Raw genomic sequence first — 27,174 nt, 5'->3', positions numbered from 1 at the left:
AAAAATTCAACAGAGATAACAAACCTTAAAAAGGACATAGAAACAATAAAAAAAGAACCAATCAGAAGTGAAGAATACAATAACTGAAATGAAAAAAACACTAGAAGGAATCACCAGCAGACTAGATGAAGCAGAAGATCAAATCAGCAATTTGGAAGACAAGGTAGTGGAAAACACCCAATCAGAACAGCAAAAGGAAAAAACAATTAAAAAAAGAAAAAGAGAATAGTGTAAGAGACCTCTGGGATAACATCAAGTATAACAACATTCACATCATAGGAGTACCAGAAGAGAAAAAGCAAGGGGTTGAGAACCTATTTGAAGAAATAATGACTGAAAACTTGCCTAACCTGGTGAAGGAAATAGACATATAAGCCCAGGAAGCACAGAGAGTCCCAAACAAAGTGAACTCAAACAGGCCCACACCAAGACACATTATAATTAGAATGGCAAAGGTTAAAGACAAAGAGAAAATCCTAAAAGCAGCAAGAGAAAGACTACTGGTAACTTATAAGGGAGCTCCCATAAGATTGTCAGATGATTCCTCGACACAAACTTTGCAGGTGAGAAGGGATCGGTAGGAAATACTCAGAAAGTGATGAAAAGCAAGGATCTACAACCAAGGCTACTCTACACAGTAAGGCTATCATTTAAAATCGGAGGACAGATAAAGAGCTTCCCAGACAAGAAAAAGCTAAAGGAGTTCCTCACCACTAAACTAGTACTACAAGGAATTCTAGAAACTTCTTTAAGACAAAAAAAAAAAAAAAAAAGATAAAAAATACGAATAATAAAATGATAATAACTGCATGTCTATCAACAGTTATTTTCAATATAAATGGATTAAATGCTCCAATCAAAAATATAGGGTGGCTAGGGTGGCCAGTTAACTTAGTTGGTTAAAGCATGGTGCTCTTAACAACAAAGTTGCTGGTTTGATCCGCACATAGACCACTGTGAGTTGTGCCCTCCACAACTAGATTGAAACAACTACTTGATTTGAAGTTGATGGGGCCCGGGAAAACACTTAAAATTTTTTAAAAAAATTTAAAAATATATTTTTTTAAAAGAAAAAGAAAACATAGGGTGACTGAATGGATAAGAAAACAAAACCCTTACATATGCTGCCTATAAGAGACTCACTTCTGATTGAAAGACACACACAGACTGAAAGTAAAGGGATGAAAAAAGTTATTTCATGAAAATGGAAATGGAAAAATAAAAAGCTGGGGTAGCAATACTTACACCAGACAAAAACAGACTTTTAAACAAAGGCTATAAGAAGAGAAGCACCCAGTAATCCCACTTCTGCGTATTTATCCAAAGAAACCCAAAACACTACTTCGAGAGGATATGTGCATCCATACGTTCACTGCAGCATTATTTACAATCACCAAGATGTGGAGGCAGCCTGGGTGTCCATTGATGGATGAATGGGTAAAGAGTAGGTGGTACATATATACAATGGAATATTGCTTGTCCATGAAAGGGAATGGGTTCTTGGCATCTGTGGCGGCATGGATAGACCTGAAAGATACTGTGCTGAGTGGAGTGTGTCAGACAGAGAAGGATAGATGCAATGTGATTTTGCTTATATGTGGAATCTAAAGAACTAAATAAACAAAGAAAACAAACATTCATACCCTCATAGATACAATAAACATTTTGATGGTTGCCTGATGGGAAGGAGTTTGAGGGGGTAGGTGAAAAAGGGGAAGGGATTAAGAAGTACAAATTGGTTGTTACATAGTAACCATGGGATGTAGGTATATCCCATGTAGGATATATAGTTAATATTATACCTATTTATGGTGTCAGATGGGTACTAGATTTCTCAGGGTGATGGGAGGGGGGTTGGGGAACGGTGAAATGGATAAAGGTATTACGAAGTACAACTTGGTAGTTACAAAATAGTCATGGGGATATAAAGTAAAGCACAAGGCATATAGTCAATAATATGGTAATAAGTATGTATAGTGACAAGTGGGTACTAGACTAGTCAGGAGGATCATTTCTTAAATTATACAAAGGTCTAACCACTATGCTATGCACCTGAAATTAATACAAAATAATACTGAATGTTAACTATAATTGAAAATTTTTTAAAGGCAGGAAAAAGGTAAAGGGGAATAAAAAGTTCAAATTTCCAGGTTTAAAAAAAGTCATGGGGATGTAACATACAGCATAAGGAATATAGTCAATAATACTGTGATAGTATAGTATGGTATCAGATGGTTGCTGGACTTATGGTGATCACTTTTTTAGGTATATAAATTTTGAAAAACTATGGTGTACACCTGAAACTGACATAATGCTGTTTGTTAGCTATATTTTTTAATAAAAATCTTTAAAAAAAACAACAAAAACGTTAGGTTAGGAGAGCATCTCAAAAGAGACGTCTTGGGGTAGCTGGTTAGCTCAGTTGGTTGCCAGTTCGATTCCCCCATGGGTCAGTGAGATGCGCCCTCCACAACTAGATTGAAGACAACTTGAACTGAGTGCCCAGTGGGCAGCCAGATGGCTCAGTTGGTTGGAGTGTGTGCTCTTCCAACAAGGTTGCCGGTTGGATTCACGCATGGGATGGTGGGCTGCGCCCCCTGCAACTAGATTGAAAATGGTGACTGGACTTGGAGCTGAGCTGCGCCCTCCACAACTAGATGAAGGAGAATGACTTGACTCGGAGCTGATGGATCCTGGAGAAACACACTGTTCACCAATATTCCCCATTTTTTTAAAAAAAGTCTTAATTACAGTAACTCATCTACCTTGTGAAACTGCTTTTCTAATTTTTCAATAATAAATAACATGTTTGAAAAGAAACGGGAATTAAAGTTAGCTATCACAAATCTTAGTTTTTATTTTTATTTAATTGAAAACTGTTCTGAGTTTCTTAAATGACAAAACTAATCAGCAAACAAAATTGAAGCAATGCTTACTGGATAAAAGGTTGATAAGCATTAATGTGCTTAATATTTTTATCCGTCAAATATGCAAGGCATTTAGATCAGCATGCTACATTCCCATCATTTATTATACCCCTTAAATTAAAATAATTGCTTTTAGCGAATGGGCTTTTGAAATTTTTACATATAAAATATTTAAAAGAAAAAAGTTAAAGTTCTTTGAATATTTACAGAAATGTAAATTTAATTCTATATGAATTAAGTATTTTATATATGGATATTAAAAGAGTGAAAAAATTATTTTATAAAAACAATCATTTTTTAAACTTGGAAAATATACAGAAACATAAATAGGATTTTAAATGTATTTAATTCCACCACTCAGAAATCACCACAGTTAACAATTTGATACCTTTCTCTCAGAAGAAGCCTTCATGTCTAATCTAAATTCTGTGTCAACCTTCATGTGAAATGCCCTCTCTGAACCTTTGTAACACTTTAGTACTTAGAACCTTGAATAACTTTCAAACTCTTTTTACTGGAGTCCATTCCTGCCTATTTGTAATTCGCCAAACACTATCATCTTTCCATGCCTTTACATGTTCCCTCTGATGAAAATAACCTTTCCTTCCTCTTGTCTTCCTGGTAAACTTGTACTTTTCAGAATCCAGTCTCTACAACCTCCTTTAAGAAGACTTCTTTGCCCTATAGAGTGAATCCCTCCATTCCTTTGTATTTCTGCTTATGCCTTATAAATCTTTTATTATGTCTTAACACTTTCTATTGCAATTTTTTTGTTTTCGTTTTTTGTTTGTTTTTTTAAGGAGAGCACAGCTCACAGTGGCCCATGGGGGGATTGAACTAGCAACCTTGGTGCTCTAACCAGCTGAGCTAACTGGCCACCCTCTATTGCAATTTCTTTTTTAAATTTTTTATTGGGGAATATTAGGGAACAGTGTTTTCCAGGGCCCATCAGCTCCAAGTCATTGCCTTTCAATCTAGTTGTGGAGGGCGCAGCTCAGTTCTCAGCCCAGTTGCTGTTTTCAATCTTTAGTTGCAGGGGGCACAGTCCACCATCCCATGGGGGAATTGAATTGGTAACCTTGTTGTTAAGAGCTGGATCTTTAACCAACTGAACCATCCCACAGCCCTTCTATTGCAATTTTTTATTTGCATCTGTTTCCTGTGCTAAACTGTGGCTTTTTTTTTAAGGGCACTTTTAAAAACTTGGTGCATAAAAACTAAACATATTTGTTGAGCTAGATTTCTGTAGAAAGCAATGCCTATTGGCTTAAGTCCTCAGATATCTTGAAACCTGATTATTTAACACTCCTTTACGAATTCTCTTTATTTCCTATTTTTTAAAAACTTTTTATCATGGAAATTTTCAAACATACACAAAAATAGGAATTAGTATAATGAAATCCCCAAGTAGTCATCACCCAGCTTTAACGGTTACCAATATTTTGCTAATTTCTTGTTACCAATTCACCTCTTCCACACACACAACTTTTGGAGGGCGGGGGGTTGGAGTTAGGGAAGAATGTCTGGTGTATTTTAAAACAAATCCCAGCACAGCATTATTTCACTTCTAGCTATAGAAAAGGGCTTGTTAACCATAATTCCATTGTGATATATCTAACAAGATTACAAATTTTTAATATCTAATACTAAGTCCATGCCTGAATTTCTCCTTTTGTCTCAAAAATGTCTTAAGTTGTTTCATTTGGATTGGGGCCCAAACAAGGTCCAGACATTGCATTTGGTTAATTGTCTTTTAAGTCCTTTAGTCTTAAAAGACACTCTCTAGCCCCCTTTTCTCTACCACCCCACTCTACCTGCCCCTTTTTTTTTTTATTGTGGATGCGATCATTTGCTCTGTAGGAGTTCTCAGATTTGGCTGATTACATCTTCATGTTGTCATTTAATGTATTCCTCTCCTTCATATTTCCTGTAAACTGGTCGTTAGATCTAGAAGCATGATTATATTTAGATTGATTTTTTAAATTTTATTTAAAAAAATTTTTTACAAGGAGTTTTCATAAGGGTTACTATATACTTCCTTTTGCATCGTTTCGAGAGACATATACATAATGTCTAGTTGTCCCACTTTTAACTGATTTTATATTGATCAGTGGGTTCAGGTAATGTCAATCTGATCATTCATGAAAAGGTTCTCCATCAACTTTTTAAAAATTGTCTATTGACTTTATTATGTTTTACATTAAAAAAATACTATATACAGTCAACTATATCTATTTGTAATACCCTCTAGTTTTCCAGAATTGATTATGATGGCTACCCAACCACTAATTTCTAGGTACACAGAGTCTTCTAAATTTTTAATGAAAACTTCAGTTTTTGTTTGTCTGTTTATTTGTTAGTTTTTCACTTAAGGCTTTGGTCCATCTGGAATATGTATATGGGTTCCATTTTTATGTCCTTCCAGATGGCTGACCAATTGTGCCTGTGTTATTTGTTTAAAAATCCATCTTTTTCCCAATGAATTAATTGTTGCATTTGTCCTGCATTAAAAACCTACAAACTGAAAGCTGCATTCTATTTCTACTTCACTAATTATCAATTCCTATACCAATACCATATTTATTTTATTAGACTGACATTATGGTATGTCTGATAAAGCTCGTTTCCACTCACCCATTTTCTTTTTTATTCAACTTTTTACCTAATGGGTTTAGTAGCCATTGATGATAATTGCCTTGATTTATTATTTTAATAGAGGTTATTACCTTTCCTTTTAAGAACTTGACTTTACACATTTTAGAAATATAAATCATGTATGATTTTTACAGTACATCTCTTTGATTTTTAAATGTACATCTGTAAAACTTCTTTATGATTCACTTCAAAACTGAGAAATTATTGCTTCCTTAGTTTATAAATTAAAAAAAACAAATCAGCTTTCTTTATGCTTCCCTCCCCCAACTCTCAACAGATTGAAGAAGAGATGTTGGCTTTGCAGAATGAACGCACAGAACGAATACGAAGCCTGCTGGAGCGTCAAGCCAGAGAAATTGAAGCTTTTGACTCTGAAAGTATGAGACTAGGTTTTAGTAACATGGTCCTTTCTAATCTCTCCCCTGAGGCATTCAGCCACAGCTACCCAGGAGCTTCTGGTTGGTCTCACAATCCTACTGGGGGTCCAGGACCTCACTGGGGTCATCCCATGGGTGGCCCACCACAAGCTTGGGGTCATCCAATGCAAGGTGGGCCCCAGCCATGGGGTCATCCCTCAGGGCCAATGCAAGGGGTACCCCGAGGTAGCAGTATGGGAGTCCGCAATAGCCCTCAGGCTCTGAGGCGGACAGCATCTGGGGGACGGACGGAGCAGGGCATGAGCAGAAGCACGAGTGTCACTTCACAAATATCCAATGGGTCACACATGTCTTATACATAACTTAATAATTGAAAGTGGCAATTCCGCTGGAGCTGTCTGCCAAAAGAAACTGCCTACAGACACCGTCACAGCAGCCTCCTCGCTTGGGTACTACAGTGTGGAAGCTGATTGCATATGGTATATTTTATTCATTTTTGTAAAGCATTCTGTTTTGTGTTTACTAATTGGGATGTCATAGTATTTGGCTGCCGGGTTTTGGTGTTTGGGGGTTTGGTTGTGTGTTTTTTTTGGTAGAAATTGTGCAAAGGGGAATCTGTGTGTGTGTGTGTGTGTGTGTGTGTGTGTGTGTGCGCGTGTGTGCGTGTGTGTGCACATGTGTGTGTGTGCATGCGTGCGTGTGCACACACACATATCATGCATGTGGTAAAAAGAAATTGGCTAGATGGGGCGTATTTTCTGAACACTGCAAAAATAGAATGCAGCAAAGTGGCTTGAGTTATTTTGGGTAACTAAGAAGTTTGTGAAAAGAACTAAAGCCTTTCTCCATACCCCAAATTCTTATGAGCCACTCACAGCAGGCAGCATATGCTGAAACACTTTATTATGGAATCACACCTGTATCCCCTCACCAATGTATTTTCTTTATTAAATTGGTCTGACTTCTCAGCCTCATTTGGAGTAAAAAAGTGGAAATCCATGAACACTAAAGGGTTGCATTGACTTTTCCCGAGTAGAAAACAACATAGTTCTTTTGCTGAATGCTGCATAGGTTTGTCAGTGGTTTGGGTTTTTTGTTTTGTTTTGGGAGGGGTTTTTTGTTTTATTTTTGTCCATTCAAGTGTGCCTTCTTTGTGGCATGGTGAAATGGGGGTGCTTAAAGAGATCACAGGTTATGTGGGAATTGCATCAATGAACCTGTGAGCCTCCAAAGGGGAAGACCGGAGGGTGAGAGAGGTCCCTGAAAGTTCATATGGTGGGTACGTTTAGCAGCAGAGTGAGGAGATGAAGCCTATATATCCTGACGTTTTGTTGCTTATACTGTGATATTTCATCCTAGCTAAGTTCTGTAACTCCCAGGACCCCAAACAGTACTTTTACTTTGTTTGTACAAAAACAAAGACATATAGCCAATACAAATCAAATGCCAGAGGTATTTGAATGATGCCATATTTGCAAACTGCCATCTATTAGAATTCTCATCACACTACGTAAACATTAATTTGATTACCCCCTTTTGGCTTATGGGATTTCCTGTTTACAAGTAGAATAGCCAATTATTTAAATGTTTAGTTGCCATAGTGAACCAGGAATCACTGAGCCAATGACTTTACCAGCTGCTGACTAATCCTCATCACCACTGTAGATTTTGCTGCATGTGCAGGTCTTTTTTTTTTTTTTTTTAATTGCTGTTTTTGTTGCTGCAGTACTTTACAAACTTCTAGTTCCTTGAGACTTATTGACCATTTTGCATCATGTTAACATCATGCAATGGGAAACACCACTTCCAGAAGTCTCTAGCCTCAGTGCTAAATTACTACTGAAAAGGAACTAGCAAGTTTGGCAAATTAAAAAAAAAAAAGCAAGTTATAGTGGTCAGGGAATCTCTTGACAAAAGCTAACTTTATTTTTCCAGAGAGGGGCGTGTTTTGTTTTGTTTTGTTTTGTTTTGTTTTGTTTTGTTTTGTTTTGTTTTGTTTTGTTTTGTTTTACAATGAAGGATCAACCCAATGCTGAAAGTCATATGTTACTTGGTATTCCATTGCTAGTGTGGAAATTTAGTTGAAGATGAGTAGGGAGCTGTATTACTTGAAGAAAAATAAAATGTCCTTTCCAGTGACATGTCAGAGTTTCTTACAAGTTATTGTCCTGTCCCCTCCTCAGTTGTCTTGAAGGACCCTTGCTGCTAACTCTGGATCCTGCTTTTCGTATAGTCAGAGAGCTCCAAGTTAAAATTCTCTAAGTCCCTCTCAATGATACTCTTCACCTAGACCCACCTAATGACCAAACAGTAATCCATCACTGTTGAAATCTTGGTTTTTCTCAACCAAATTTAAGCCTTCCCCAGGTAGGTCAGTCCAATCCCCACGAATCCTTCCTCCCCTTTAGGAGTTTCTGGCATTTATTTAAAGGTAACTGGAAGAAAAAGTAATATTTTAATGTAAATATTTTTAAACCAGTATCACAGTAGAATTCACACACAGTTTTAGGCAGTATTTCAGGTAACACTCTGACACGTTGTCTTCTCAGTTTTTAGGTGAACATGACATACTTGTCTACTAAAGGGGGCTTTTAATTTTCTCAATATCTATTTTGCATTAAAATATTATACAATATTTCAAACAAATTGAGATATCTACCTATTTGAGAGCTTTAGATTTTAAAATGTCCAAAAATATAATGGAATTGGATACCTTTTAAAAAATTCTTAGTAGCCCCTCTGTACTGGAGAGATGAAATAGGGAAGCAGATCAGTTTTGCATACAAACAAACCTCTTTAAAATCCAAAATACTGCCAATGAGACATGTTAAAGTCCATTGTGGACTTAAATTAGTCAAATTGAGTTACTGAGTTCATGGAGAATATATGTGCTTATCAAATCGTGATTGAATACTGACTCTACCTGTCTATCTAGTAGGGCTTTGTATCTGATTTACTTGTGTGGCATCCAGATTTACATGTAGGTCGTGGGTAGACCTCGATTATTCCATTAAGTTCATTTTAATTAAAAAATATATAGTTTGCAAAAATGATTCAAATGAGTTAATTTGTGTGTGTTTATAAGATCTAACTTCTGAGGAATCTCATATACGGTAGGAATCATCAAAGAGTAAAACTTGTAGCAGGAAAATTTGAAAGGTTTTGAGAGATCCTACAGAAAGAAGCAGGCACTTTCTGAATCAGTGTGCAAATGTCAACATTTGATCAAATTAATACTACCTCCTCCCTAGTGTTGGTGTTCATTCGATAGATATATGTGTTTAAGAAAATAAAAAGTATGGGAAATTTGTCCAGCATATCAGAAAGTCCTAAGTGCTATATCTGGTATCCAGAGCTTGGCAGGAGAAATTTTCTTGTGGTCACTGTCTCTCCCGTTCTTTACTTAGCATTTTAATAATGCAAAACCCCATACCTTGAAATATATTATTCCTAATTGGGGTCCCTTCCTTTTGCACATTTTTTTCTCCCCTTATTAAAGTCAACTCTAACCCCAAATTACAGTTTCTTTATTATATAGATAATGTTAGCTGGAAAATATGTTTATATTGTTTTTATTCAGTGCTGCCATCCTTTCTAGTCACTTCTATGCCTAGAGATGAATAGTCCTGCATTTGATGCCACACCCATAGGTATCATATGCTTGGTGCTCTAGGCCAAGGATTTATTGTTAAATTGAATGTTTTATCATAGTCATGATGATCTTCAGCTGCCCAGACAGCAGGTAAACACCATTCAGTACACTAAAGAAACTGTCCTTGACACTTCCTCCCACGCCCACCTATTCTTCCTCACCCCCTTTTCAAAAATCAAAAACTCTATGAGTGTCTTTTGCAGACCATAGAGCAGACTTTAGTAACTTTCTACTTCTTTAAGTACTAAATGTCTGGCATTTTAAACTTTTATAGAATACATTGTGTTGGACACTGGAATAATACTGTTTATTTTCACCTGTGAAAAATGACTTTATTGTACTTGAAACACCTCCTTTGCATTTCTCCATTTGTGCCATTCACTAGTGGAAATAAATTGTATTATACCATGATCTACTGGCTTTTAAAAACTGTGTTAAATATGCACATTTTTGGTATAGCTATTATCATTTGTATGTATATATTGTATATACATATGAGTGTCTATATGTGTGTGTAGATGGATGGATGTAACGCATACTGTACATTTCCATCAGGGCACTTAAGGTTCTGTTATTTTGTTTTCTTATTTCAATTCTCAGTTAAGGCAAGAATGCATGTGTTTAAGAATGAGTACTTGGGTTGATATTTATGAGGAGGTGGTCATTAGATGCAGTCTTTTCTTTTTAAATCCCCTCTTAGCACTTGTGTGGGTGGAAAGAAAGTTAAGTAAAACCTGGAACCATAAATTGCAATGCACTAAAATAGTACTGGGGAAGGAGCCAGTTAGTGTTTCTATGATTTTGTGTCGTGATGCAACAAAAGACAAGTGATGCAGAGAGAACCATGGAAATTAAAAATACTGGTGGTGATTCCTTTGCAAAGATGATAAAAGAACCAATAAATCACACAATCTTCATGTGCACTCTATACATACTTCTTAATAGTAATGTCATTGATCCTCTTACTCTTTTTACTCCATTAATACTAATGTAATTATAAATTTTGCTAAGGACCAAAACAGCCAAGAAAAGAATTACTGCTAAAGCATCTAAGGTTCTACTAAACTATAAATTCAACAGGAAATGGCCACTGGGAGAGAAGGATATGGTATTGGCGTGGGGCTTTCTCCCTTTAGCTGCCTCTTCTTGCTTGCTAATAGTAAGTTCTTTGTGCACCTTCCACCCTTTCTGAACCACTACTATTCAAGCAGAGATTTGGCCCAACACAGCAACCCTTTCCTAGGAGGTTTATATGGTCCTGTGTTTTGCCCCACGCTCACAATGTGAAGTGTCTAGTGTGTATTCAAATCAGAAAAATAATATATTCAAGGTGTATAAGTGTGACTCTCCTGTAATGATGGAAGAAAAGGTTCTTGTTTCTTAGATAGAAAACAGCCTTCACTAAGGAACAAAGCCAAAATTTGGGCTGTCATCTTTGAGCTGCTTCCCAAACTACAGATCATTATTAAAGAGAAACAGATTTCTCTGTTTTGTTTTCCCTCATGATAGTGCCCCTAACCAGGTTGTAGCGTTGCCTTTACTCACTCTTAGTTGTTAAGAACTGGAAGTTTCCCATCCTCAGATTCCGTAAAGAAAGAAGAGTGTGCTGTACACTTAGCAGACTTGCCTCTTGTATGCAAGGACTACTGACTGAAGTCTGTTTTGCTGTGTGTCTGGTTATGTTGTCTGCACTTTTATGAAATCACTACAATATATCTACATTGGAAATGACTATTAATTTGTAAGAAGTAAGTTTATTAAACACTGTCTAGAAAAAGAAAGTGAAGCTGAGAACTCTTCGTTTATTGTACATTTATATTTTCTACTGAACTCTGATAGCCCCCTTTAAAATCACGTTGACTGATTTTTCTCTTGTTTATATTCAGATGTCCAAAATTTCACTCATACAAGGGAAGAGAACCCATTTGGACTAATGGTAGTCTTCAGATCGTAAGAAATAGATGAATTAGTATGCACCTTATCTGCCTGTTGTGGGTTTCCTAAACTTGCACTTCCCTCCCACCTACCCAAAAATGGATATCCTTTAAAGAAAATAAAGGCAGAGAATTAAAACTGGGGAGCCATTTACTGTGTCACCATCACTATTGTTTCCCAGCAATCCTAACTTTTTGAAGTTTCAGAGATTTTGTGTGTGTGTGTGTGTGTGTGTGTGTGTGTGTGTCTGTTAAGTTTGTTTTGTTTTTAAATATACAAGAGATTCTTTAAATAGAGAAAAAGGTTAATCCTCTCTGAAACCCACTGGATATACTAATCTGAACATCTGTAGGTAGTTTGCCATGAAAAAGTAGAGAGAAGATGAGACTTCTGAATGAATGAAAAGGGTGTCTTGATGCCCAAGAATTCCCCCCAAAGTACGGGTAATTCAACCTGCACAGTTTCATTTTCACTCATACTTTTTAGCAATTGTGAGTGAAAAATCATGTAATTATCTGTAAATATGTAGCTAACAAATTGACCTAGTTTCTGTATTTTTTTGTTTTTGTACTAAAGTTTATAAGTGTGCCAGCTAGAGAGGAGTTGCTGTCATTGCTGGTTGTGGTCCTAGCATCTAATCCTGAAACCATCGTAGGTGACATTTTTTAGAATTAATGCTTAAATGTTGTTCAACGGGGAAATGAAGCTTAATCATTGGTCAGGTTTAAAATCTTCTGAAGCAGAGTCATTTTATTTAATATAATGATTACATGTCCTCAATCATAAATGAGGTAGGGAGCCTCCCTCCCCCAGTGGCCATGTTTACAGAAGTGTGTTTTGTCGATGATAAAGTGCAAGAGTTTTAATGTTTGTGTAAATTATGCAGGTAACACTATGGCTTGGAACTGTTTATTGGGCTCTGTAGCTGAATTTTCAAATGAAATGAACTATTATTGTTGGCACATTGCTCCCATTTCTAGAGCATTTTTCCTATTTCTAGAATTACATATATTCCTTTTGTCATTATCCCCACTTAACCTTTCTCTGATATGCCTTGTAGCCTAAGGTATTTAAGTCTGATGAACATAGACAAGGAAAATGCATTTTTTAAAATCCATGAACCCTCGTTTGTATGCTTTCAGTACTCATGTTATGTGTTTCTATGGCAACTCTGAGGTCAGTGGAGTTTACGAATGAGATATGAATGTTAATGAAAAGTGCGTACTCTTTGCTTTTGCATGGCTTGGCTTAGCATCAAAGGTATATTAGGGCCACTTGAAAGCATGAAGACCAGTTGTATAGGAACAGGTTTCTCTCAGTGGCACATTTTGCTTTTTCTGAGCCCTCAAATACATTGCCTCAGCATGAACATTATTGTTACTATAAATTGAACATGGTCATGGAGTGAATTGTGTGATTAAAAAAGATGTAACTGCTTAATGTTTCCTGATTCTGGCTGATCCCTGTGACTATTTGGCACATATCAAACAAATGGGGAGGGGGGAACAGTATTGGAACCCTTCTCTAACCCCTTCTTTTCATAGACAAGTATATTTAGTTTAAGATGGCTGCCCCTGGTGTGTTGCCAGACAGCTCTTTTTTGGTGTCCATTCCAAATGTGCTTCCTTGCATTTCATAATATCACAGAAACTACCACCCCTTCTCCCCAGCAGCATTTTATATGTTATACCTTTTATTCCACATTAAATGGGAATTGTGCCTACCTAGAGTGCCCGTCCAATTAATTACATACACGTGTCCTAAAATAATCCAAGCCAGAGACACAAGGTGGGAAATTTAAAAAAAAGAAAAAAGAAAAAAAAAGTCCACTTGAGGCCAGTAATTGATCTGACAAGGTATTTTACCACATTATTGACACTTGATATATGAGCCTATTAGGGGTTGCAGGTGGTTTCATAGAGCAAAACCCAAGTGGAGAGGGATATGTGGGGTTTCTATGAGGAGATAATTCTGTTCTTATTTTACCTTCCCTTTTATGATCCTTTATTTTGTTTTTTTTATCTTTTAGGGAAATTTTTACAAAAGCAATGGTCTGATGTAAATAACATTTTAAAGTATAGTGCATATAACTTCCCCAGACTATTCCAACCTGATAATTTGTAAATGCTTTAGAGTTTTTTAAATTAACACTTGTGTTGCTAAATCTTATTTATGTAAGTCTGCTAAACTTTTTAACCCATTTAAAACTTAAGACAAACATTTAAATAATGGATGGGTTACTCTGAGCAATTTAGCTTTCAGAACGCCCTTGTTTTAGTATATGAGATAGCCTAATGCACATTAATGAGGTTGGAGAGACTATGAGAAATATGTATAGTGTATATTTTAAAACAGCTTTGCTTGTATTGTGAAGATTTAAAAACAAACTTGAGATTTTTAACGTAATTATTAACAGTTTTAACATAAGTTATCCCACTGGGTTTAAGAGCATCTTGAATGTATAATCCTTTTTTTGTAACCCAGGTTGGTTTCCGCTTTTACCAGTCAGCCAAACATATATTTATGTTTTTAGTTTTATGTACTCATTTCCATTTGTTTTCCTCAACCAGCATGATTTTTTTGCACATGTATTGTAGAAATTTTTAAAAAGAAAAATTAATACATCATTTTCTCTGGATTTTCTCCACTTCTCTCTTCCTTTCTACTAACCCTTACCTTAAAGACCATATCGCTCCATTTGCATTATTTGTGCAAATGCCAGGGTTGGTTTTTATTTTTATTTTTGCTATTTACCTGAAAAAGAAAAATGCTTCAGTCAATTGCTTTTTTATTTAAAAAAGAAAAAAAGAAAAGAAAAAAAGCTGTAACCTTATCATTTCTGAGTAGACCATTGAGAGATGAATGCACACCTGTAATAGCCCAGGACCAGCTTTGGTGGCTAAAGGGAATATTTTAACTAAGCAAGAGGTTCTTTTCTAAAAGTGGTATATATATTATTCACAATCTCTTTCAGTTATTCCCACAAGTCAGGGGTCCAGATAAAATGAGGGTTATCAGCTAACTGATATGTTATCATTGAGGTTCATCAATGAATTTGTACATTTCTATTTCCCTTTGGTGAAGGGAAAAATGATGATTTTGCAAGACCTAGATTTTGGCTTGGTTTCTTGCCTCCTTTTTTGGCAGCCTTCATCTTCTCATCTCCCAAAGCCCTTGAGCCTGTAGGGTTTTTGTAGTGGACGAAGGACTCATGGTCTTTTAAAACTAGGACTGATTTTTTTTTGGTGAGCAATTATCATGTTGAAAATGATGTTCTGCCACTTTACCGATGACTAATTTTAAATATACACAGTCCTCTCAATTTTCAGACCAAACAGACGCCCACAGTGGAGGCTTATCAAGGGTTGCAATGGGGAAGAAGCCTCTCCCTCACTGTCAGCACCAGCTGGTAAAGGTGACTGTACAGATGTGCATTTTCCTTTTGGTAGAAATGGTCCACAGCACTAACTGGTAAGGCTTATTGTACAGTATATTGTCAGTATTCTTCTGGTTCAAAATACCTTATAGTTCATATATAACCTGTATTAATTGTATAGATTGTGCATTTAAAGCTGTTACCAAGTTGTCAGAACATTAAGAGCGAAAACAAGGTCATATGTAATATTTTGTTTGTAAGTATCCTTTGTATCATAGCAAAGGAAATGTTTAAAAAAATCAACTGTAATAAAGTAATTTTAGTACACAGAGTGTCTGCTCAGTTTTTTTAAGTAATTTTATTCCCATAAAGTATACGAGATCTGACAATTAAGTTTGCAAATTTGTTGCAACGATGTTGCTAACCCTTTTTTTTAATATCAGAGGGATTATTCATTATAAATTTATACCAACTGGACAGTTAACCAAGTTTATTGTTTGGAAGTGCTGAAAAGGCTGTGTGAAAAAGTTAGATGACCTGAACTTTCACCAACAATTCATGGCTCTTGCATCACAACAATGCACCAGCTCACACGGCCCTGTCTGTGAGGGAGTTTTTAGCCAGTAAACAAATAACTGCATTGGAACACTCTCCCTACTCACCTGATCTGGCCCCCACTGACTTCTTTCTTTACCCAAAGATAAAGGAAATACTGAAAGCAAGACATTTTGATGCCATTCAGGACATCAAGGGTAATATGATGACAGCTCTGACGGCCATTCCAGAAAAAGAGTTCCAAAATTGCTTTGAAGGGTGGACCAGGCACTGGCGTTGGTGCACAGCCTTCCAAGGGGCAGTACTTCAAAGCTGACCGTAATATTCAGCAATGAGGCATGTAGCACTTTTTCTAGGATGAGTTTGCGAATTTAATTGTCCGACCTCGTATTTCAATTTATTGGATAATCTCAGGCACAGTACTAGATGTTGGGGGTATAACAATGAATAAGACATGGGTGACAGCAAAACTCCCTGATGTAGACATAAACCCTCTAGTCTAATTGCCTCGAATTCTGTTTGCCTAGAATGAAATGGCCTATTGTGTTATGGGTGTGAGATGATTCTTCTTTAGGTTCTAACAGTTTGATGCATGTCCTTAAGTTTTATGTTGACCTGTTGTGGCCTGTATAACTCCAACTCCTCCCACACATGGACACATAGGTGTATGCAGTTCTGAGACCTTGTACAAAGCTTCAAATGTTGGTTTCATCTGGGCTTATCTTCCCTGATTTGAAAATCATCATATCTTAGCCCTAAAAGGGGCAGAATATCTAACCCATTTCTGTCGTTTAAAACTGTCAAGTGACATTTTTGTCAGGTTAACTTGGGGGGAAGGGTTTCATGGACTGGGGTTTATGTGTTCTCTAATTTAAAAAAACTAGAAGATAATTTTAAGTGTCATTTTTAAAAGTATTATTGGGATTACCTGTTTCATTGAATAGAAGACTATCAGGAAAATGGTACTTTTAACTTTTCAGTACAGCTTTTTAACTCCTAGAATGTTGATATTGAGCTATTTTGAGATTCATATTTATATAATGTTTATTTTGCCTGGGTCAAACAACTAAATGGCAGAGCCAAGATTAGATCCCAAGTCTCCTATCTCTACATTTCCATCATCCCACCTTGAATTTGGAGGAACTCAGAAAGGATTTAAGAAAACAAGATTTCTTTCTGCTTTATCCCCACAATTGGCGTCTTCAAACTACAGTGGAAGGAGAGTATCAGAAAACGTGCTTCTAGCCTGTATCCTGCGTCAACACAAAACAAATGTCATTGGCTAGACGCATCAAAGATGTTCTGAGTTATGCTTCGGGTTTAAAACCTATCCTACTTGACTGTAAAAGAAATACGAAAAATAAAAATTGACCACAGTGATTGGCTAGCTCCACAGCCCCGTGATGCCAGCTGCAGAACCAGGCTTTTCTGTATGCATCATGGGCAATTCCTGACTTTAATTGCTACTCTATTTTCAAATACTTGTCCTTAATGCACAGACGGAGAGAAGGCTGCTGACGATGCTAAGGCCGTGCCAGCTATAACATGACTTCAGGGCTGTTGTTTATAATGACTGTGTATGGCTTCCCCATGGGGTCGTACACTCCAGCAGCCCTGAAGACAAATTCCCCTTTTGTTAACACCCTTGCCATTTTGGAGTCTAAAATTAGCATTATTGACTGTCATCTCAATGTGGCAGAAACAGCACTGATCTGGCTTCTGGCCTTTAGCCCCAGTATACTAGAGATCTTAAAAGTCATATGTCTCTGAAACTTCATCTATAAGAAATAGGAAAACAGATGGGTTTTGGCCAGAACAAATGAACCAACGTGAAACCTATTATCCATAACATGGTTCTTTGAGTGAGTGAGTGAGTCTGTGTTTGGGCCGTAGGTGGGGAAACTGCCCTCAACTGGGTAACCCAGGACCCCAGCCTGTGAGCCTCAAAAGGTCCTTCTCTTCAGGCCCTTCCCAACTTTGCAGTGGAATTTATAATAACTGGAACTTCTTGTAAAGATTGGAAAATAGATTTTGATCTGAAAGCAGATGTCATCTCACCAGAAAGTTCTTTGATCTCCAGCTGGGGAATTAAATAGACATGGAGAATGGGACCTACCTGCTTTTACTATCTCATATCCTAACAGACCTCCTAAATTAAGGCCTATTCACAGTCTCAGTCTTATCACAAGGAACTCATAGTTTTCCAAGGTCTTAGAAGTCATTGATGAACTAGAACCTAGAACCCACATCTCCAAATTACTTCTTCAGTACTCTCACCAACACACAAATTACTAATTGCCCACTGGAAAATATCTCTGTGTAGGTACCATTGATGCTCAGAGAATTTTGAGCCTGCTGGGAAATTATTAGCCCAGAGCAGGAGGCCTGGTTGTTGATTAAACAGACCTGCCATTGGTTAGTGTTAGAGGACCCAGGGCTAGATCTACAGAAGTGAAGCAACAACCGGCAAATAGAGAATGTGCAGAGAGACTGTTAACTCTACAGATAGGTAAGCAGGGCTCAGTACACAGAGGACTTCAGAAGATAAACAACACATTTTGTTTCTGGAGATTTAAAAAAACAATGACATTCCATTGTTGCAGGGAAACTGCAATTTATTTAGTATTCAGAGGCAAACAAGTTGGAGCGAGTTTTGTTCAACCACCCTAGTAATAACAGTATTTTACACAGGAAGGTCACAGGGGCTAGAGGCTTTGGTTTTTGATATGTTAGTGTCTTTTATCGTTTGTTTTAATGAAATTCCATTTTTCCTTCAAACTTGTAGCTCTTCCTGGACACGTTAGAGCATAATTATTGAGTATCTTAAAACCATCCTGTGGTCACTTTGGCAGGATTATGTTCAGTAAAATCTGTAGGTCTCCCAACTCCCAGAATCCAGATCACATCTGTGATCTCCTGATCCTCAAGCCCATAAATCGACCAGAACCTACTGCTCATTAGCATTATTTTAACTCACTGACTCCCAGATGAGAAGAGACCTTATATGTAGGCTACTCATTTCTCGGCACATGTCCCCTACATGATGCATGCCAAGTGGCAGTCTAGCTTGCATAGCCCACCGATGACATGGGACTTACTGCTTCCTGAGCTGGCGTTTTCCTTATCCGGGCACTTGGATACTCTTAAGTATAATTCCTCAGTCTTATTCTGCCAGCTGTGATAACTATCAAAACAATTTCTGATGCCATCCTTAGTGGCTTGGCTGTAGAATCACAAATACTCCTATTGCCATTGTTATCAAATTCAACCAAAGTGGCCAAGTGTATCTGCTTGTTTAAGCAAGGAGATGAATTTGTGCTAAAGTTCATCTGTAAAGGAAGAGTCCTGGGTCATTACCGAGGGTGACTGACTGACAGGAGCTTGTGGTCCAGGCGGAAGATGAGTACAGACGAGCTTCTGACTCAGGGGTGGTTTTGAGGTTCTTTAGAAAGCCAAGGTAACACTTCCTGTGTCAAGACCTCTTTCCTAGCAGTACTCAAGTCTCAGAAGATATGTCTTCACTCAAAACAGAGATGATGTCTTCTCAGAGCGAGGATTTGGTGCTTTCTTTGGCATACTGTTGTCTCCACCCAAGCCACCCTGGAAACCTATGTATAAATACATAAAATCTTTAAGAGAATTAAGTTCTAGCTTAGCAGAGTCTGTAGTATCAGAGGTCAGAACTTGGTAGAAGTCAAATCTTTAGAGGCAGTTGTCTGCTTCCTGCATTCTGATCCATGGGTACAGAGGCCTTAGTCCCTGCTTCTGAGATAATGCCTCCTTTAAGTCTCTGGGTTGTTTTGTTTTTGTTTCCTTCCAATTTGAAGGTGTTTACAAATAATGAAGAGACCAAAAGGGAGGCAAGCAAGTGAATGAGGCCTGAGAGGATTGCTAAAAACTTGCTACTTGGAAAACCCCAACTCAGTGGTACTTCTTTGGGTTTGTTTTGTTTTTTTTTTTTCTTGCTTTCTCAGACTTATAATTTGTCATTTTGTTCAAGGGCCACATATGTCTCAGAATAGTGTGTGTAGGGTTTCTCCAACTGGCTTCATATAATTAGCTATTAATCAAAGCAGAGCCAATTTGGGTGATTCCTTCACCCTTAGACTGAAGGACAAGGTCTCCCAAATCTGCTTGAATAGGAACTACACGTTATTGGCAAAAATGAGCTGAAAAGCAGTGATGCTGTCACATAGTGAGGGGAAGATAAGAGGTAAGTAGCTTCCTGAGATGGGCTATGAGCACATTTGGCACAAGGGACACGCAGGAGAAATGCTTAAGGGTTTAGGTCATTAGGATTGTGGGTCCAAGGGAATTAGGACTAGGGCTGTTCTGAGCGCTTTAAGATCATATATATCCCTTCCACAGGCTTTCTTTCCTCTTTGAAAAAAAAAAAAAAGAGAGGAAAACCAAACACAGTTTCTCCAAAAGCTATTATCTTAAAGAACCAGAGTCCTGTCGTATCTGTCTTAGCGAAAGAACACAGATTTAGCTCTTAGGGGCCATTTAAGCGGGGGGTGGGGGGTGTGATTAAAAACCACTGGGCTCCTTCCCATTTTGCAGTCAGCTCTGAATGATCCTAGGGTCTTGCATATGGGACTGCAGGACCCTAATTAACTGAAATTCCCACTGTACCAGGTGCTGGGGGAGGGGCGTGGCCGGATGTCATCAATTCTCCCTTACCAAGTGAGATCACAAGGCTGTTAACCAGCAGGAGAGTGGCTTCTTTAGATTTCAGTTCCTTGTTATTTCTCCTCCTCAGAAACGGTGAAAGAGAAAGAACGTTAGAAGAGGAATGTGGAGGAGCAAGAAGTGGGCAAGGAAGGAGATACATTTTTTCATGACAGGAGAATGTGCCTTAGATAAGTGAGTGTTGTCTGCATCTCAGTGTAGATTCTCAGATAGTTCAGAGTTTCTTCTTATTTGATCTAGAAGAACAAGGCTTAAGATTACCCAAACCTGAAACCACGGCCCCAGCAAGTCCTGGTACCAAGCCTTAGGACATGGCTTCAGTAAACATTTTTCCTCTTTAAAATTGGTTAGCTGTTTGTGAGACCAGGATAGAGCTTCCTGTCAAAACAGGGGCCCTCTTTCTCAACGACAAAGTAAAATTTCAGGGCAAAGCTCTTAGCAGCACGTGGAGCCAGATGTCCAGGTGTATTGTTGAATGGCCTGACCCAAACCAGCCTGCGTGGATCAACCTGTACAATGCCTTATTCTACTCTGGTCTTCAGCATTATTCCTCATAAAATCAAACACCCACTCAGTCACTGAGTGGCCAGATCCAGGAATAAATGTTTTCTGCATCTACATGGATGGCCTTTTGAATAACTGAGCAGAAAAAGCATAGCAATGTGAAATATTCATAAATTGCTGAGTCAGCTCTAACCAACCTCTTAGAAGTTTTGTTTTCTCTGGTCCCAGATGTCTCTCCAGGCTCTGGAGAGGGAGAGGCTGGTAGTAATGTCAGAAAAGAGGGTAGATAACCAGAAAATAGCTAAGATGTGAGGTTTATACTTTTCACCATTTAGAGAAAGCCCACATCTCAGGAGAAAAACAGCTCTGGCTAGGGCTCTCTGGAGTAATCCCCAGAAATGGTACCAGAGGAAGCAGCTAGAGTGCCAGAGAGTACGGCTCCTTGAGCCGTGGTCTAGCAGATGGCGTGCAAGGACTTCCTGTTCCTAAAATCATTCTTGGCATGTCTCCAGTGAAGCTTGAGGTTCTAGGCTGACGCTGCAGACCAGCCACATTCCCACCCGAGACTTGCAGAAACTGTCTGAAAGACTGGACCTGAGTCTTACAGAAACAGGCATTCACACTCTACCTCGTCGCTCTCACCCACCCAGTCTCAGCACTGCACTTACTGCCTTTGCCACCTTTCTCACACTCACATAAAACTGACGCAGCCACGTGGCTCCATGAGCCCGCTTCCACAGCTGCCACCGCATGAAGTCAGCCAGAATGTCACCACGGCAGAACGAAATGAGGGAAGTGGGACCGAGACACAAACATCCTGTCCTCGCTACATCAAGTGGCTCCAGCTTGAGAATCAGAGTCACAGAGCTGATTATTTATGTGGGAGAGAGCAACCCAATGTCACACATAACTCATCTTGGTAGTCGTTGCCAGCGAGAGAGCATTTTCTCCAGAGTCCATGGGCTTGAATGCTGCTATTCTTTGGCTTATGGAGATGTGTGACAGGAGACAGTGATGGAGAATGCCCAGCCGCTGAGCAGGATGAGCAGGGATGTGCTGAGAAGAGCTTGGGCAGCAGTTCTGCTCAGAGTAAAGTGAGCGCCAGTTAGCTGGAAGTTCCACCGCTTTCCACAGGTCACTTTAAGAGAGAAGGGGCTGAATCAGTGGCCAAGAGCTGGAGCCGCTTGCCCGCTGTCCTCACCACCTCCTCAGGACTCTGCCATGTCCAGTTTTATTCTTCCTTGCAGGACAGGCAGGTTCTTGGGCCAGGTCTCACCTCGTATATGATCGCTTCCAGCTAAAGATGTCTTCCAGACTGGACGAGGGAGAGACCTCCCGCTTCTGCAGGGTTCCCCAGCGACGCCGGCCCCCTAGAAACGAAGCTCGGCGCCTGCTCAGTCCTTTTATCCTCTCTTCTGTTCGGAAGAACTCAGTCAAGGCTCGGAAGTACTCCAAGATGACTTCGTGGCTCCAGGCTGGCAAGGGCTCCTGACGCAGGAAGCCACAGTGGCCTCCATGGTGACTGAGCAGGAGGAAGAAATAGGGGTTGCTGTGAAAGAGTTCAGTGGGCAGAAAGTGGTCTGCGGGCCCGCACACAGGGTCATCAGAGCTACAGATACACAGCACAGGGACAGCGGCCTCATCCACATCCCGGAGCGGGTCGTTGTGGTCCCAGTAGGTGTCCCAGCTGATGGGGAAACTCTTAGTGTGGCAGAAGAGGGTCTCCTCAAACTCTCGCAGAGAGCGGCTCCTGAACAGTTTGCGGGTGTCCACTGTGTCCTCCAGGGCCGTGGCATACCTGGCAGCAAGAAGGTGAATGGGGAAGACAGGAAAGAAGGAAGAATGAGAGAACACATTAACAGCAGAAGTTACAGAGTGATGGCCCACAGGACAGATTCTGGCCACAGAAGTTTTCTTTGGCCATACAATGTTTTTTAAAATTTCCATTTCATTGTCATTATTTAAAATCAGGAGATTTCACATAAAATGCAGCTATCTGGCTCCTCCAGGGAAATAGGATCTGAGCTGACATTCCTGAGGGGAACAATCAGGGCATGTCCTCCCTCCTTTCTGTGTCACAGTTCCTACCAGGCCTGTCATTTATGGCATTACCTGCCCAGTCCTGGGGCAGTGACAGCTCTCCTGACCACAATGTCTGACCCTCTGTGGAGAACTTGCTATGAACTGCCAGTTCCTGAACCCCTTCTAGAAGAACTCACCGGCTCAGACTATCCAATCAGCAAGTGTCACCCCCGCCCCTCATGAACATTTTACTTTAGATTGTATTAGTTTGTTTGTGTTTTAAAAGCTAATATGCTATCCAGATACTGACACGGGACTGTGACCTTCATCAGCGGGGTAGGTATTCCTAGAGAGAAATGGATGGCAGAGGAAGTGACTGGGCGTGTGATTAATTTACAGGGTGTTTACCAAGTGGGAGCCTGAGAGCAACTGCTCCAGGAAGAGGGGCAGCTTTGCTATTGCCACCTCCCTGGAGAGGGCCTGGCACCCTGACAAGGAGGCCAGGATGGGCCAGTCAGAACTTTGAGTGGATCAATCCATCATTAGCCTGTTGAATTTGGATGTGTGTCCTGCAAAGATTCAAAGAGGGCTTGCCCTGAGTTTTTAATTCCAAACCCCCATGGGCAGGGCAGTTCCTAAAGGGTCAGGTTTCCTCTCTACTTGCCTCAACTTATCCTCCAGCTGGTGCCAGGGTCAGTGTTAGTGGCCATCATTTGGGGAGGAAACTGGCAATTAAGCCACAGGAGAGCACCTTGTCCCTGGATTGCTCTGGCAGCTCTGGGTTGCCATGGCAGCATGCTGTTGTTGAGCTCAGGGTTTGATCTTCTTAGAATAGGAGGCAAAATGGGGCAAGAACGGAAAGAGAAATCACAATTGCCACCATTTATTTAGCACCTACTCAGTGCCAGGCCTTCACTTCTGTTATCTCATTTCATGCTTGTAACCATCTTGGGAGGTAGTTATTAACTCCATTTAATTGAATAGGGAAGTGAGGCTCCAAGGGGTTAACTAACTCGCTGGAAATTTAGGATTTGAACCCAGTGAGCCTGACCCTGTATCCCAGGTCTCTCTGCCACACCACACTGTTGCCATGATGTCTGAGCTCATTCTGCATCTCCTAGGAAAGCAGCAGAGCAGAAAAAGTCTCATCTGTCACCCTGGTGGTAGGGTAGATTGTTCTCTTGTTGGATATTTTGTTAAAAAGTTATGTTTAAGTATTCTTTAAATTTTTGCATTAAATATTGAGTACATACCTAGGAATATGCAAAACATGTGTCAGGTCTAAACAATTTTCACAAATCAAATGCCACCAAATTTCTGATTCCTGTCACTTCCAGGCTCAGAGACTGTAAGGAAATACTCTGGACAATCAGTTGCAATTGCTTTCCGAGCCTTCTTTGCTGATTTGACGAGCTGTGGATTAAGTGGTAAATGTCAGGCGCTGCCTCTGCTGCAGGTGAGGCAGGTGCTCGGGTTGCTAGGACACGGTGGGGCTGAGGTGAGGCCAGGGGGCCCAGGGCAGGGGCCCTGCTCCAGCATCATGATGCTGACTGAGTCCTCTTTGGCGTTTAAACCCGCTTCCCTGGTTCCGTCTACACTAGAGGGTTTGGACAGCTTCCAAACGTGTGTATGAGGAGACCTTTGCCCAAACTGCCCTAACCCTGTTTCATTCAATACCAGGCAGAGCTGTGTCAGCCCCAAACCCCTATTCTCCGCTTGCCCATCTGCGGCCTGCGTTACCCACCTGCTGAGGGCGATCTTCTGATGGAGTAGAAAGCCCCACTCGTAGGGCCAGGGCAGGCCGGCTTCAAACCACTCGCGGCAGCGCAGCACCGGCGAGATGCAGGCGGCTCCCGTCACGTAGCTGGAGGAGCCGCACTCGCCCAGGTAGGACAGCAACAGTGCCGATCCTGAGCCTTCGCTCACAGCGAACAGCGGGGCCGCCGGGTGTCGGAAGCGGATGTAAGTGACCGCCTCCTTGAGATCCGACGGGTCCCCGAAAGGCTGCAGCCGGGGGCTGACCAGCGGGCAGCCGTGGTGGCCGCGGCGGTGGAAGATGACAGGATAGTAGCCACGCTCCAGGGCGAGCAGGCAGAGGCCCAGCACGTTGCGGGTGAGGCGCCCCCACGCATTGGGTATCACCAATAGCACCGCCGGAAGGGCCCCGGCGTTGGTGACCCGGCGGCCCCGGGCACAAGGTCCCACCACCCAATCCAGGGCCACCAGTCCGTCGTCCACCAACTGCAGGTACTCCCGGGCCAGCTCAGGCCCTGGCCCCACCGGCAACACGAAGTGGCAGAGGGTCTGCAGGTGGGGACCCGAGAGCCAGGAGCGCGGGCCGGGCTCCAGCGCTGCCGAGCGTCGCAAGGCGCGCAGCAGGCACTGGGCCAGCGCCGACGGCTTACAGATGAGCCTGCACCCGCCGGGCAGCGGCTCACGCGCGTCGCTAAACTGATTTGCCAGGCTTCCGCCGTCCACCTCCTCGCCGTCGTCCTGTCCCTGGGCGCCCGGCAGGGTCCTGGCTCCGACGGCGCGCCTCTCCCGGCGCCGCAGCCGCCGGGCGAGCAGGCCAAGCAGGGCAAGCGCGGCCAGGAGCAGGGCAAGGGCGGCGCCCCACGGCGGCATGGCGAGGCAAGAGAACCTCCGGCGGGCGGCGGGCGGCGGGCGGCGGGCGGAGGGCGGCGGGCGGCAGGCGGCGGGGCCGTCCCTTCGGCGAGTTCTCTGCTCTGCCCGCGGCTCCGCCCGGCCCCGGCGGCTGCCCAGGGCCCTCCCGCGCGGGGGGGCGCGCTCCGGATTGGCCGGGGCTCCGCAGAGGCAGCCAGTTCACGCCCGGCTCCCCTCGCCCGCCCCCCACTCCCGCCCCCGGCCCTTTGTACAGCGATTGCGACAAGCAGGAGCAGAGGGTGAAAAGAGCCGAGGCCACAGAGAGGGAACGAGGACGCGCCAGAGAGCCGGAAGGGAGTGGGGAGGGCAGCGCGCCGAGAAGAGGGGTGTTGGCGGCAGAGAAGTGGGGAGACTCCAAGACTCATGTTTGGGGAACCAGAATGAGCATGAATCCTCTGTCCCTGCTCCTCCGTCCCGCGCGTCGTGTAGCGGCCGGGGAGACCCTGCATCGTTGCTCCTTCAGGGGCCGCTGTCGAGAAGTAGCAAAAAGGAGAAGTGAATAAACCGCAGCTCCCCGCGCGGGCTCTCGAAGCTGCAGCCTGAACCACCAGCCGCGCCTCCCTCCACCGGCCCGGCCGCGCTCTCTGACCTTGGTGTTTGTTTCGGCCCCGCGGGCACAGACAACTGCGCAATACCCCGGCCGGGCGGGGGGTCTGGCTCAGGGCCTGCGAGGGCCAGGGCAGGCGTCCGGACCCGACTACGGTTTTGTGGCGGGAGACTAGAGCGCCAGGGGCTGCTGGTTCCCTTGCCTGCATCAGTGCGCTGTCCCTGTCCCCCCGGGAGCGTGGGACTCCTCTAGGACCCTGGCTTCCGAGAGAGGAAATCCATGACACCGCTCCCCAGGAAGGGCTTCCCCAGGAAGAAACAGCCCCAAGCCTCCAAGAATAAACTGGGGGAAAGGACGCACTCAGGTGCTGGGTGAGGGTGACGCTTGTCATCCTGTGATGGGGCCGTGGTAGGGGGTAGACTGGAGTCCCTTCATCAACTTCAATAGCTGGTAATTACTGGGGGTGCAGGGGAAAGGTTAGGAACCCGTCTGTAAGTCACAGGTATGTGAGAGACAACTGAAACAACACGTTCTTGCTCTATTTGAAAGTTTGGGGCTAGGCATCTCAACCCCCACCCTCCACCCACATTCCCATCTTTCCTCAAAATCCTGACCCGCGCCAAAGAGAAAGGCACCAGGGAGAGGGCAGCAGAGCCGGCGCCCCGATGCAGGGGTGGTCCGGCCACAGGTCCCTGCCGGGGGCGAGGCCTGCAGCTCCTCCACCTAATGGTGATCAGTGTCTCCCGGGCACACGCTGGCCACCGAATGAGAGCAGACGCGGAGGTGGGGAACAAAGTAGTCACGGGCCCTGTTCCCGCCGCCCGGAGCTTCTGGGGCTGGGGAGGCTGGATGCCTGAAACCCCCGAGGCTCCTCCGGGTTGCGAGGGCAGGAGTGGGATGGGCTGAAGGCGAGGCGCTAGAGCGGCGACCTCTCTCTTTCGCAGCTCGGACTCTTGATGCTGCCGTTCACATTGACCGGTCTGAAGCGGGTTTGCCCGAGGCGCGTATCCGTCTCCCCTCCTGGGCCACCCGGTCCGCAGGGATCCTATTTCCCGCCCTTAGCCCCGCTCCATGATCACACCCAGGCGCTGCAGCTGCGGAAACTCGCTGGGAAGAATGCCGGGCGGAGGAGCGGTCCCCGCCTGCCTCGCAGCGCGCTGCCCTGAGGCCCGGCTCCCACACAAAACTTTTCCGGCTTGGGATTCAGGACGCGTGCGCGCACGGTCCGCCGCTGTGGGCGGGAGTTGGGGCGGGGCGGGGCGGAGGCG

General features: G+C 42.3%; 2 protein-coding genes across 7 annotated transcripts in view; one reads left to right on the top strand and one right to left on the bottom strand.

Moving 5' to 3' along the window:
* TAOK1 (TAO kinase 1) overlaps positions 1-15,249 on the top strand; it is a 140,244-nt gene extending 124,995 nt beyond the window's left edge. For all 4 annotated transcript variants that reach the window (XM_019739502.3, XM_074320800.2, XM_019739501.3 and 1 more), the window contains one exon: positions 5,860-15,249. In XM_019739502.3, the coding sequence (XP_019595061.1) occupies positions 5,860-6,321 (462 nt within the window). In that variant the 3' untranslated portion in view covers positions 6,322-15,249. The remainder of the gene's footprint in view (positions 1-5,859) is intronic.
* Positions 15,250-18,071: 2,822 nt separating this feature from the next.
* Positions 18,072-27,088, bottom strand: ABHD15 (abhydrolase domain containing 15). Of its 3 annotated transcripts, none has more exons than XR_012492385.2 (4): positions 24,440-27,088; positions 21,950-22,471; positions 21,369-21,811; positions 18,072-19,085 (listed from the first exon to the last, which is right to left on the bottom strand). XR_012492385.2 is itself a non-coding variant. In XM_088802027.1 (4 exons), exons 2-4 carry the CDS (start codon positions 25,318-25,320, stop codon positions 21,574-21,576), a joined length of 1,641 nt encoding a protein of 546 aa, XP_088658153.1. In that variant the 5' UTR covers positions 25,321-25,828; positions 25,949-27,088; the 3' UTR covers positions 18,072-21,573. The 3 variants fall into 3 exon arrangements, 2 of the variants coding, with proteins under 2 accessions (XP_088658153.1, XP_074176906.1); XM_088802027.1 differs by having other exon boundaries at positions 18,072-21,811; positions 24,440-25,828; positions 25,949-27,088; XM_074320805.2 differs by having other exon boundaries at positions 18,072-22,471.
* Between the last annotated feature and the right edge of the window lie 86 nt (positions 27,089-27,174).

Source organism: Rhinolophus sinicus, chromosome 12 (assembly GCF_057876585.1).
Source record: "Rhinolophus sinicus isolate RSI-liver-muscle chromosome 12, RSI-T2T, whole genome shotgun sequence".
Taxonomy (NCBI): Eukaryota; Metazoa; Chordata; class Mammalia; order Chiroptera; family Rhinolophidae; genus Rhinolophus; species Rhinolophus sinicus.
The sequence above is the reverse complement of the archived record's forward strand: the minus strand, read 5'-3'. Positions and strand labels throughout refer to the sequence as shown.

What these genes read in the sequence shown, in the direction of transcription:
- ABHD15 (XM_088802027.1), bottom strand. Translation starts at nt 25,320, where the DNA reads ATGCCGCCGTGGGGCGCCGCCCTTGCCCTGCTCCTGGCCGCGCTTGCC. An exon ending in CAGAAGATCGCCCTCAGCAG is followed by an intron (nt 22,472 to 24,439) that starts GTGGGTAACGCA and finishes TCTTGCTGCCAG; the next exon opens with GTATGCCACGGCCCTGGAGG. An exon ending in TGGAAGCGATCATATACGAG is followed by an intron (nt 21,812 to 21,949) that starts GTGAGACCTGGC and finishes TCTCTCTTAAAG; the next exon opens with TGACCTGTGGAAAGCGGTGG.